Below are 13469 nucleotides of genomic sequence, written 5' to 3'. Positions count from 1 at the left end.
TTTTTTGTGCTTTAGACCTGATGAAGCTGAAAGAAGAGAGTCAAGAACCGAAGGAAATTGAAGTGACAATTCAGACTGACAAAGATCAGGATTTCATAATTGGGGGGAAATATTTTAGTTGACAAAAAAGACACCATTTAAAGCAAAAACTAGACGCCATTTAATCTGCCAGCAGTGTGGAACAGGCTTCACTCAAAGAGGAAACCTTAATGTTCACATGAGAATTCACAATGGAGAGAAGCCTTTCACTTGCCAACAATGTGGAATAAGTTTCACTCAAAGAGGAAACCTGAATGTCCACATGCGGATTCACACCGGAGGGGAATCTTTCACCTGTAATCACTGTGGAAAGAGCTTCATACGAAAAGGAACTCTTAAGACTCACATGAGAAGTCACTCTGGAGAGAAGCCGTTTAAATGTGTTCAGTGTAGAAAGAGTTTTAGATATAAAGACGACCTTAATAAACACAGGAGGATTCACTTCAGAAAGAACGGTTTTAAATGTCATCAGTGTGGACGGAGTTTCACAGACAGCAGTCACCTTAAGAATCATGTAACAACTCACTTCGGAGAGAAGCGTTTCATGTGTCTTCATTGTGGAAAGGATTGCAAAAACAACGCGAACCTCGAGGTTCACGTAAGAATTCACACTGGAGAGAAACCTTATTCCTGCCCGCAGTGTCCAAAACATTTTGTGTATAAAAGAGACGTGAAACGTCATTTGCAAACAATGGTCTGTGCATCGCAAGAAGTTTAGCAGAAGGAGCAATTAAAAAATAAAACTATTCTTTCTGGAGGTGTGAAGGGTATTCAATTAACTCTTGCCTTTTGGACTGACAAATCAAATTTAATTTAACAAATATTTCATTGAAAAGGGTTCCACACAGAAAGTACTAATTTCAAAGAAAGATGGGTGTTTTTCTGATAAATCTGTCAAGATGTTGGGATATACTCATTAATGCTGGGCACTATACGGTGTATATATGTGTGTGTGTGTGTGTGTGTGTGTGTGTGTGTGTGTGTGTGTGATTTCCATGATCATTGGGCTTTCCATTTGTCTCTGTTGTATATTATTAATAAACTTCATCTGTCAATTAAAAAACGAACCGTTTCTTCAGTTTTTGATGTTGGGCCCAGTATGTTTAGGATCTATTCAAATTAATAAATTAAATTAAATTAATAATGTGTCTTGTGAACCCTTTCAAGCAATGTGAAAAGACAGATGTTTAGATATATGTCTGTATGAAACAACGTTAGACACTTTTTCTTTAAAATTGCATTTAATTTCCATGACTTAATTTACAAAGTCAAACAAAGTAAGTCAACTTTTAATTAAGCTTGCAATATTAATATTTTTTTCTGACCACAATAAAATTGTGTATTTATTTAAAAACAGTTGCACGTAAATTAAATACAGTTTTTGCTATGACACAATAATTTTAAAAGTGTGACTGAAAAAAAAAAAAACGTTTTGGTGCCCTGGTATAAATTGTTCCCTTTAATCAGAGTGCTTTGTCTTTTAAATGGAAAAGCACATATTTGATGATCAACTCGCTCTTTATTGGTAGTTATTTTAGCACATCACTGGACACCTTTTTGCATGTTAACTTTTATTAATTTTTGTGATTTTGGACAGCACTGAGTGAAAATGACTTCTATTTTGGTGTGGAGACGTGACGTCATAAGGCTGCCCCGCGCTCCTGCTTTTGTGATACAGCTCAAGAAAAGTTTGTCCCACCAGAGTCGCCAAAAAAAAGAGAAAGGTTTGTGGTTTTAAGCATTGAAAGGTTGTAAATCAATACGAACTGTTAAGCCAAATACTTAGGTTTTACTAGTTACGTAAAAATACTCAAATATGATTGAATATAGTAGTGTAATGCTTTATCTAACATTGGAGAACGTTTGTTTTTTTTGCTCGTGTGTGCGCAAAGTAGTGAGGGGGAGTCCGATTCTTTTCAGCGAACCGATTCTTTCAGACAGTTCATTTCTATTGTCCAAATTCGGCCCTCATTCGAGTCTTCGATTCACTCGCGCTCACAGCATCGCTCGCCATGTTTCAGTGCTGTTGGAGTTACAGGACTAATATATATGCTGGCATATTGATTTAAAGTCGAAAGAACTGACACGCATTTGTGAAAAAGAGTGACGTTACTTTAGTAAAGTGTGGATCAAGTCTTATTCAAGACGCGCTATCTGTTTCGATAAAAAAGCGCATCCACGAGGAAAGATGCATCTCATTATGCTCCCCATATTCTGAATACGTTTATTGTAAACATTTGTGACGCTAGTGTTGAGAATTTCTGTCTAAGCAGCTCATTTGAAGCTATTAACTTTCTCTGACTGACTCTTTCACCAATGCACAGAAGACTGAACAGCGGAGCTGATTAGGATTTTATTAATTTTTTTCTGTTAATTCTTCCCATCTTAATCGGGACAAAGTGTCCAAACACAGGAAACTTCTACTGAAGCAACAGATCTACTGAAAGATGGCTTTTATTAAAGAGGAGAGTGAAGATGTGAAGATTGAAGAAACATTCAGAGTCAAACAAGAAGATACTGAGAAACAAACAAAGATGATGTTTATTAAAGAGGAGAGTAAAGATATGAAGACTGAAGAAACATTCAGAGTCAAACAAGAAGACACTGAGGAACAAACAGGTTGGTTTTAATTCTCAAAGCTGAAGCCAGTCATTTGATCCTTATTAAAATGAATGATATTTTTGAGAAGTTATATGAGAATTCTAATTGTTTGACATGGAGTCAGTGCCTCATGTGACATTGCATAAATATCCAAACATGCTGAAATATAGAGAGTTATAAATTTTGGTTCAGGCTGGATAGAACTGATACAGTGCAGAGCTTATGCTGGATTTCTCAGCGAGGAGTATTTGCTTAAAAAAAAATCAAAAACAGTAATACCTATTACTTGACAATGCAACCGTATCAAACAAAATCAATTTTTCCTCCATATTGCCTAAAGAAATCCAAAGGGTAAGTGAATAACTACTCATTTGCAGTCTAAACCCCCCGCCCTGACTCTTTAGTACAAATGTACTCCGCAACGCTTGTTTACTTGCATAAACCTCGCCCCCTCCAGACAGCAAAATTAATATATTTGAATGACTTTCGAACATTTACACATGTAGAATTTACCTGTGATATGGCAATTATCGGTCGGCCATGATGGTAGGACACGCTATCGGTTGCCAGGGGCAACGCCTTCAGAACTTCACAGAGGCGTGACTAAACATTTCAGAGGTCTTTAATTTTTGCACATTTATTATGTCAGCGGAACGGAGATGGATCTACGAATACGAGAAAGAAATGAATTAAGTAAAGCAATACAGAAAGATAAGGCGAAAGAAAGGGGACCTTACAGGAACAAGCTTACACCAAGCGCAAAACAGCGGTGTTTGGAGAAGCTCTCATCAAAACATGTTGGATATGTTTGTGTAACGTTGCATTGACCATCTTGTTACAATTTAGTGTTTACGAAACCGTCGCAGTTATTTAAGTTACTTTGTCAATTTGGTCAAGAAGTGTCTGCTAAATGCAATGCGAAATAACAACGCTAAAACGCTTGTGAATAAACTTACTTTGGCGAGTAGTAACGCAGTTTTCATCACCTGGAGGCTTGTAGATGGACCCCAGCCACAGCAGAAAGCCAAGACTTGTGGCTTTTAAACTCCTGAGACTGTGATATTGAGGGGAGGGGCTCTGTGCTGTGACGACAACTCCTCATTCTCAATTGTATCAAGCTCATATTGAACAGTAACCCCAAAACTAAGGTACCGTATTTTCCAGACTATAAGTCACACTTTTTTTCATAGTTTGGCTGGTCCTGCGACTTACAGTCAGGTGCGACTTATCACAATTAATTTGACATGAACCGAGAGAAATGAACCAAGAGAAAACATTATGGTCTACAGCCGCGAGAGGGCGCTCTATGCTGCTCAGTGCTCCTGTAACCTCTCGCAGCTGTAGACGGTAATGTTTTCTCTTGGTTCTTGGTTCTAAATAAATGAGACTTATAGTCCACTGCGACTTACAAATGTTTTTTTTCCTCATCATGACGTGTTTTTGGACTGATGTGGTTTATACTTAGGTGTGATTTTATAGTCCGAAAAATACGGTATGTACTGAAACGTAACTTCTGTGTACCATTACACCCCTACTATTTATTGTTTTTGGTACATATAACTTTTATTAAATAGTTTGACATCAAAATAACCTAATAATAATCAAAGTAAACACTCATTTATAAAATAATCAAACAATCACCAACAAATAATCAAATTATGAGAAATAAAACAAATACAACAAAACAAACACATGAATCAAATAAAGAGTGTTTTTCAAAGACCAAACAGTAGATTTTTCTGATACATAAATACTGAGGTAAAATAATACTGCATAGACCTTATTTTACAAATATATTCAACCATTAGCGGTTACAGATAAATTGTTTTGATTGTTTAAAACTTAAAACGATAAAAATGAGGTTTTCAATTATTAAAAAAAATGAAAGGATAATTTAATCGTGAAATTAAAACAACCAAAATGTGGCAGTTAGTCTCTGCTAAGTACCTTTATACCACAGGAAAAGTTTGTAGTCCAATAAATTTCAAACATTATTAACCCCCTGAGACTTCTCTGAGACTATACATGCCACAAATTTAAAGGGTTAGTTCGCCCAGATAGAAAGATTATGTCATTAATAACTTTACCCTAATGTTGTTCCAAACCCGTAAGACCTCCGTTTATTTTTGGAACACAGTTTAAGATATTTTAGATTTAGTCCGAGAGCTCTCAGTCCCTCCATTGAAGCTGTGTGAACTGTATACTGTCCATGTCCAGAAAGGTAAGAAAAACATCATCAAAGTAGTCCACGTGACATCACAGGGGCCGGTTAGAATTTTTTGAAGCAACGAAAATACATTTTGGTCCAAAAATAGCAAAAATGACGACTTTATTCAGCATTGTCTTCTCTTCTGTGTCTGTTGAAAATAAAGCAGTTTGTGATATCCGGTTTGCGAACGAATCATTCGATGTAACCGGATCTTTTTGAAACAGTTCACCAAATCGAACTGAATCGTTTTAATCTGTTCGCATCTCCAATACGCATTAATCCACAAATGACTTAAGCTGTTAACTTTTTAATGTGGCTGACACTCCCTCTGAGTTCAAACAAACCAATATCCCGGAGTAATTCATGTACTCAAACAGTACACCGACTGTGAACTGCTGTGAAGAGAGAACTGAAGATAACACATAAGTACTGAAGCACTGAATTAAGTTCTTTTTCACCTCTCTTTGACCAGGAATGGTTTAAATTAATTGGCAAAGATGAAACATGTATAAATGATAAACTTTCACTCTATGTTGATTGAAATTTAAATTAATTTGGGAATCACATGGCTAAGGCCTGGTCCATAAGGATCACATATCAAGGATACAGGGCCCGGTTCCCCGATAACGCTCACTCTTAGCGCGCTAAGAAGACTCGAAAGATATATCTTGCCAAAGTTGTTTATGTTCCTAAGTGTGTTCCCCGAAGTGTCCCTTAGGAAGCTTCTTAACACGTTGCCTCTTACATCCCACGTTACAAGGGCGCTTTCCTGAGTGAGGGTGCTGAATTAGTTGGCATCGATTGCTCATGAATCGATTCTCCACTTCACACGAAGGTGCATTACAGCGTTAAGAAAGACAACATTTATTTTAAAATAGTTTGTTATCAGTAAATAGACTATGAATTAAATTATCAAGTTGTCAGTAATATGTTCACACGATATTCACACGACTTATAAAAATGATGGAATACACTTTTATATTAATGGTAAGGTACTTTATAATCAGAATTGATTAGCAAGCAGCTGCAGTTACTTCTGTTTAATGCGGTTTTGATTGCCATAGGTTGCTTTTTATTGAAAACATTAACCAATCTACAATGTACAGATAGAGAGAGATACAGAATATGATGGGGAAGCAACGTAAAAAAAAAGGGCACCAAGCTTCTCGTCAGAGGAACTTGAAGATTTGCTGGACCTTGCCACCAGGTCGGAGATCACACCCCTATGGTCCACTATAACCTGCACGTTTATGGCTGCGTATCCTTTTCGTGATATGTACGCCTGATCAATCAAGGTCAAGGTAGCATTTATTGTATCCCTTAGGAGAAATTTGTTTTAGATTACGGAAACTGCTGCAACATCAATACATAACAACATACAACATATAAAATGAAAGAGTAAAACCCATTTCAATTCCAAAAACCTACATCATAAAAACAGTACATATATCAATACACAACACAACTCTCTATTACCATTATTTTTCTTTATCTTCCTGCATTTGCTCATTAATTAGTTTAATAGACAATGGTAAAAATGAATATTTATATCGGTTATACTTGCATAATATAACACTGTATCTCCGTCCAGAATTCATCAGTGTATACTCCGGATACAACAGATGCAAGGTGTCTAATAAAATCTAGTTGGCCTGCTGGGTGATACAAAGCTCAAAAATATCCTGTAAAGAGCTAATTGTCTGTGTCCCCATGATTTTTCCTGCCAGTGGCCGGTGCCGTCTTTGAATCAATACAAGGACACGTTGGATTGCTGCCATAGTTGATCACTTACTGGACACCACCATGCTTACCTGTTTATAGATCTTATCTATTTAGAGCCAAATTGTTTGCCAGATTTTAATTATCAAAAGTGATTGCCAATTTAAATGCTTTAATGACATTACGAAATAGCCTAGGCAAGTGGTTCCCAACCTTTTTCAACTTGCGGCCCACACAACCAAACTCACAGGGGGTTAAGGAATAGGTTAAGAACTGCTTAGCGATAAGAAAGTTTTGGGGAACGGGGCCCAGATCTTTTAATGGTCTCTTTTATCCAGGTGGATATACACAAAATCCAAGCACCATTTTACCTAGGAAACTTGTATTTACTGCAATTCTGATGCCATGTAAAAGCAGCATTAATATGGAACATGACTTAGATGTCCTAAATACGGGATGGTTCTGTATTACACTGCTCCAAACAATTAAGGCAACAACTAATCACAGTACATCACCAAGTCAGTTTAATTTTAGGGATATCAATCTGTCCAATTAGGAAGCATAGGTGATTTTGAATCAGGTGCCCTGGAGAAGCAACCGCTAGACAACACCCAAAAAAGGGAATGATTTTGCAGGTGTTGGCCATAGACCGTTGTTGACAATTATTCTTCCTGACTGATTTGTCTTTAGTTTTATGTTTTGTTTGGGTCCTTGTCACTTGTCTGTAGCATGATGCAGTTCTTATATCCCAAAAAGTTTGCGTGTGCAGCCCACAGTTTCAAAAGCATGAATGAGATACAGAGAGATAGGCCGTTAACCAAGGAGATCTAGACAGGGAGGCAAAAGGGTAACAACCCAACAGCAGGACCAGTATCTGTTCCTTTGTGCAAGAAGGAACAGGAGGAGCACTGCTAGAGCCCTGCAAAATGATCTCCAATAGGCTACTGGTGTGCATGTTTCTGACTAAATTGTCAGGGATAAACTGTCAAAAACATACTTGATAAGCGTGCCATGAGGGCTCAGCATCCTCTAGTGGGACCTTTAATCACAGCTCAGCACTGTTACAGCTTGATTGGCTTTTGCCAGAGAACACCAAAGCAGGTTCACACTGAGCACATGTGACAAAATCTGGAGATGCATTGGCAATGTTATGCTGCATTCAGCATAGTCGTACTAGCCCATGGTGCCTTTACTGCTGTTTGGTACTGCAATGAAACCCTCCGAGCCATTGTCAGACCATATGCTGGTGCAGTGGGCCCTGGTTTCCACCTGGTGCCTGATAGTGTTTGTCCTAGTGAGGCAAGAGTGTATGGACAGGCTTTAGATGACAAAGGTATTGATTGTCATTTACTGGACCTCTCGTTCTCCAGACCTGAATCTATTTGAGAATCTCTGGGATATTGTCAGAGCATCCACAGCCGTCAAGTAGCACAACAGACTCTTCAGGATCTCACTGATGTCCTGATCCAGGTATTGGCCAGATATTGTGGAGAGTGCATATAGATAGGTATGTGGGGGCCATAAACTCTACTGACTTCTATTATGTGTAGCTGTGATGAACTTCATGCAAGTTGGATCAGCTTGTAACTTAAGTTTTTACACCGAGGGCTGGATTCAAAATCAAAAACACCAGATCAGTGTGTTGATGATTTTGGTTTCCCTTAACCTATCACTTAATATTTATCCTTAAAAATGATAGAATGTTTATAAATAAAGGTTTTCGAATATTTTTTTAGAATTGAAAATTGCAGTCATTGAGAATCAATATGTGATTTAAGTGTTCCCTTAATTTTTTTTTGATCAATGTGTATGGAAAAATTTTAGTCTTGTGCCATTAAACCAGGATTAACTTGTATTTGTCTTCTTTCACCTTAGACCTGATGGCACTGAAAGAAGAGAGTAAAAACCTGAATGAAAAAGAGAAAAATCTGAGTGATGAGAAGCATCAGGATTTCATAACTGAAGAAAAATCTTTCAGTTGCACACAGTCAAAAACGATTTCCATTCGAAAAAAAGCTCAGAAAACAGGATCTGGGAAGTTGACCTGCAAACAGTGTGGAAAAAGTTTCATTCGAAAAGCATATCTTAAAGCACATGAAATCATTCACACTGGAGAAAAGCCTTTCACCTGCCCTCAGTGTGGTAAGGGTTTTTCACAAAGATCAGCATTGTATCCCCACATGAGGAGTCACACTGGAAAGAAGCCTTTCACATGCCAGCAATGTGGACAAAGCTTCACTGAAAGAGGAAGCCTTCAGGGTCACATGAGAACTCACACTGGAGAAAAGCCTTTCACCTGCCCTCAGTGTGGTAAGGGTTTTTCACAAAGAGCAGCATTGTATCCCCACATGAGAACTCACACTGGAGAAAAGCCTTTCACATGCCAGCAATGTGGACAAAGCTTCACTGAAAGAGGACACCTTCAGGTTCACATGAGACTTCACACTGGAGAAAAGCCTTTCACCTGCCAACAGTGTGGAAAAGGTTTCAGTCAAAATGAAACCCTTAAAACCCACATGAGCGTTCACACTAAAGAAAAGCCTTTCACCTGCCAACAGTGTGGGAAAGGTTATACTCAAAGGAATAACCTTCGAATCCACATGAGAATTCATTCTGGAGAGAAGCCTTTCACCTGCCAACAGTGTGGAAAAAGTTTCACTGTAAAAGAATATCTTAAAATACATGAAAGAGTTCACACTGAAGAGAAGCCTTACATATGCTCTCAGTGTGGTAAGGGTTTTTCACATAGATCAGCATTGTATACCCACATGAGAATTCACACTGGAGAGAAGCCTTTCACATGCCAGCAATGTGGACAAAGTTTTACTTATAGAAGAATCTTTAAGGATCACCTGAGAATTCACACTGGAGGGAAGAAGCCTTTCAAATGCCAACAGTGTGGAAAAGGTTTCTCTCAAGAGAGCTACATTAAATACCACATGAGAGTTCACACTAGATAGAAGAGCCTTCTCAGCTGCCACCAATGTGAGAGAAGTTACAGTCCACATGAAAACTCACAATAGAGAGAATGTGTTCACATGCCAGCAGTGTGGAAAAACGTTCTTTCAAAAATCTAATCTTAAAAGCCATATGAAAGTTCACACCGAAGAAAAACCTTTCATCTGCAATCAATGTGGAAAAAGTTTTAACCGTAGTTCAGAAATTCATCAACACAGGCGTATTCACACTGGAGAGAAGCTTCACACCTGTCAACAGTGTGGAAAGAGTTTCATTGATAAAGGAAGCCTTACAGTTCACCTGAGAATTCACACTGGAGAGAAGCCTTTCACATGCACCCAGTGTGGGAAAAGTTTATCTCGAAAGGTACACCTTAAATCCCACATGAGAATTCACACCTGAGAAAAGACACATCAGCCCTTCTGCGATGACCGTTTGTGTCTTCAGTGTGGAGCGAGTTTCATAGATCGAAAACATTGTATGAATCATGTCTAATTGGAGAGAAGCCTTTCATGTGCCATTACTGTTCAATCACAGCAAACCTTAGGCTACATTTTACTCGATACCATATGGTCAAAAATGTAAAAAAAAGTTTTACGTGTACACAACAACAGTTTCAAAATGATACGCTGTCACCTTGTTAGAAATACAGGTTTTAAATGAATTTGAAAAAGCAAATGAATTTAATAACTTTTATAATCATTTTGAATTGATGGGAAATGGTAGCATTGATAAATTTAGAGATTTGCTTAGTTCAGTAATATGTGATTATACAAAGGATAGAATTATGGCGGACCCTAGTGCTGTTGCTAAAATCTTTAAAAGGCTACATGCCAAAAAGTCCAGTGGTCCAGATGGTATTTCAGCTTTTTTACTTAAAACATTTGCTGATGAATTATCTCCAGCCTGGAGTCCACTATTTCAATTATCACTCGACACTGGAATTATTCCTATAATATGGAAAAAAAACAGTCATTATCCCTGTTCCATATATAAATATAACTTTAGACCAGTGGCGTTAACATCAATGGTGATGAAATCCCTTGAACGTATTGTGACAGAAAAACTGAGAGAGAATGTACTGTATAAATTAGATCCTTATCAATTTGCCTACAAAGTAAATAGGAGTACAGAAGATGCTTTGAGTACTATGACGCACCTTATTTTAAAACACCTTGAAAGTCCTTTAGCTTATGTTAGAGTGTTATTTATGGATCTGAGTTCAGCGTTTAATACTCTACTTCTAGATATTGTGTTATCTAAGTTAAAACAGATGGAAGTGAACCCTTACATCGTCAAATGGTACTATGCATTTCTAACGAACGACAACCGCAAGTGAAAATTTATTCAACTTTATCTGACGTATTGGTCACAAATGTTGGAGCTCCTCAAGACCGTGTAAGTTTTCCCATTCTCTTTACGTTATATACGAATGACTGCATGAATCGGCACATAAACAATTACATAATTAAATTTTCTGATGATACAACTATACTTAGTTTGCTGACAAATACTTCAGATGTCGGTATGTACAAATCAGAAATAGAAGGGGTTGTGCAGTGGTTTGAGGAACATAATTTGAGGTTGAATGTCAAAATAACTAAAGAAATGATCTTTGACCCAAGGTTGGTGGGTGATCATAGTCCAATTTTAATTAATGAGGAGGAAGTTGAGCAGGTAACATCATATAAGTATTTAGATATCTACTTTGATTTTCAGCTGCAATGGAGTCATCATGTGAACTATGTTTGTACAGGAGCTAGTCAGCGCTTACATTTTTTGAGAAGGCTCAGGGTCTATGGGGTGGATAAAACTAGCATGTTACTGTTTTACAGATCAGCCATTGAATCTATAATATCCTATGGTCTTACAATATGGTTTGGCGATTTGACTGTTAAACTGAGGTCACAACTTCAGAATGTGGTCGAAGAGCTGGAAAAATAATGGGTATGTTGTCTCCACTTTCTCTTCAGGAAATTTTTTGAGAGGTCTGTTAAGAAGCAGAGTCTTAAAATTATTAGTGACCCTAGTCATATTCTCCATACGGAGTATGAGCTAATGCCCTCGGGCAGGAGATACAGAGTTCCAATCTGTAAGCTGAATAGATATATTCTCTCTAATTCCGTTATCTGTCAAACTATTGAATAAGTGATTGAAATTGTTTATGTGGGTGAGGGTGATGTGATGGGTAACATGTTATGTTAGTGTATTATTAGGATTGTGTGGGAATTATGTTTTGGAATGGTTTATTATTACTATTATTGTGTATATATGTAAAGTGGATGTATACAGGTTTTTTTTCTTTAAGTGTGTTTTGACCTGCTCTCCCAGTTGCCTATGATTAATTACTCCTAAGGGAGACAATAAAAGAGAACGAACTAGTTAACATTACCTGTAGAGAAGTGACTATTGTTTTTTTTTCATGATGCGTCTCTGCTCTTGGTTGTAATATTGGTGAAGTAATTCCACACTTTGCTGAAGAAGCATTAGCAAACTCTTGAGCAGCAACAACAGTTCCATGTACTCTGACATTGTAGAATATGTTTGTTTGCGCTTGCCTTTAAAATTGACACACTGCACATGTCTACATACCTAACAAGTGCTATGCACGCGCATGACATCACCGTTTTTAGAGATTTTGGGTGTTTACACAGAAACGAAACGCTGCCATTTTCAAAAACTTGCACTTTGAAACCTGTTTTCAAAAATATGCGTTTTCAGTCCCCAAAGTGTTGTTGTCGTGTAAATGAACTGCTGGAGGCGCAGTTTCACTGTTAGTGCTCTAACTACTAGGATATTGCCATCAACATCAAGAGTTTGTCTTAATGTATTCAATAAAAAAATACATTATTATTGTAATCAGACTTGTTTTATCGTGTTACATTAAAGGGGACTTATTTACACTGTGAAAAGTTGGATTCTGATGCTAAACATGGCCAACGTTAAAAAAAGATTTGTTAGATGTATTTCTATCAGAAAGACTCAGAGAGAAGGTAAACGTTTACATGGAATTTATTCTGTAAATTGTTAACAGATGGTGGTGAGTGAGTTACAATTATTAGTGAATAGTTGTATAAAAATAATTTTGGATTAGTCCCCATCCTTTGCCCAAATCCCGTGGCTGCAGATTTGGCTGATCCTGCCTGAAGAGCCTACCCCCAAAAAGAAGTGTGAATTGATACCCATCAGTTGAGGTTTTTCTTGATTGGATGTCCTAAAATGGAGTCAAATGATTGCCTTTACATTTGATGAAAAAGCTTAATAAATATTTATGAACAAATTACTGTATAGTCGCACTAGGCCAAATTGTGTAAAGGCAACTAAAGGCTGTGTAATGTCAAGCCTTGAAACTCCATGTAAATTTAAGGTCCCAACAGGCTGATGAGAGGCCATATCAGGCCGATTAACATGGTCTATCTGCATTAATCAATCTAACATATAGGTCAAGTTACATGGAAAACTACAGTAGGTCGGGTTACAAACATAAAGAGCATAATGACAGGTAATGAAGCGAATATAAATAATCTTGGGCTTGACTCCCACAAATGCTTGAAAGACTCCACGGACAAAACTCCAAATCACTGGAATCCAATGAGTGAACCCACAAAAGAAAATAAACCAGATCACATGACACATAATACTAAGAAAGCAATTGGACACGGAGTCAATATTGATAAATAAACCTTGTGGAACAATTCCCCTGCAGAAGGCTAAGAACACTTATTTTACAGCGATGCTTAATAAGTTAATTGAATTACACCTATTGAACACTTAAAAGCATTGTTTAATGAAAACCCTTGCTAGTGGATATGATATGCTTTTTTGTTTGATATGTTTTGTGAATAAAATTATGAAAAGGCTAGGTTACATATCACAATGATATTCAGTTTTACCAGATGGCCACGATAGACCTTGCAATGCAAAGCCCAATTAAAAAAAGGGG

The 13469-nt window shown here is 37.4% G+C and overlaps 1 protein-coding gene across 1 annotated transcript; it reads left to right on the top strand.

Annotated features, from left to right (window-relative positions):
- The first annotated feature begins 1692 nt into the window (after positions 1-1692).
- Positions 1693-9826, top strand: LOC127969322 (gastrula zinc finger protein XlCGF57.1-like). Its single transcript, XM_052571193.1, has 3 exons — positions 1693-1763; positions 2440-2658; positions 8444-9826. Exons 2-3 carry the CDS (start codon positions 2487-2489, stop codon positions 9526-9528), a joined length of 1257 nt encoding a protein of 418 aa, XP_052427153.1. The 5' UTR covers positions 1693-1763; positions 2440-2486; the 3' UTR covers positions 9529-9826.
- Positions 9827-13469: the final 3643 nt, after the last annotated feature.

This window comes from Carassius gibelio, chromosome A4 (genome assembly GCF_023724105.1).
Source record: "Carassius gibelio isolate Cgi1373 ecotype wild population from Czech Republic chromosome A4, carGib1.2-hapl.c, whole genome shotgun sequence".
In the NCBI taxonomy this organism is placed as follows: Eukaryota; Metazoa; Chordata; class Actinopteri; order Cypriniformes; family Cyprinidae; genus Carassius; species Carassius gibelio.
Note: the sequence above shows the minus strand (reverse complement) of the source record. Positions and strands in the feature narration are given on the sequence as shown.

Bases quoted from the DNA above. Each gene is read 5' to 3' on its own strand.
- LOC127969322 (XM_052571193.1), top strand. From the start codon at position 2,487: ATGGCTTTTATTAAAGAGGAGAGTGAAGATGTGAAGATTGAAGAAACA. The intron at 2,659-8,443 runs GTTGGTTTTAAT...CTTTCACCTTAG, and splicing joins AGACACTGAGGAACAAACAG to ACCTGATGGCACTGAAAGAA.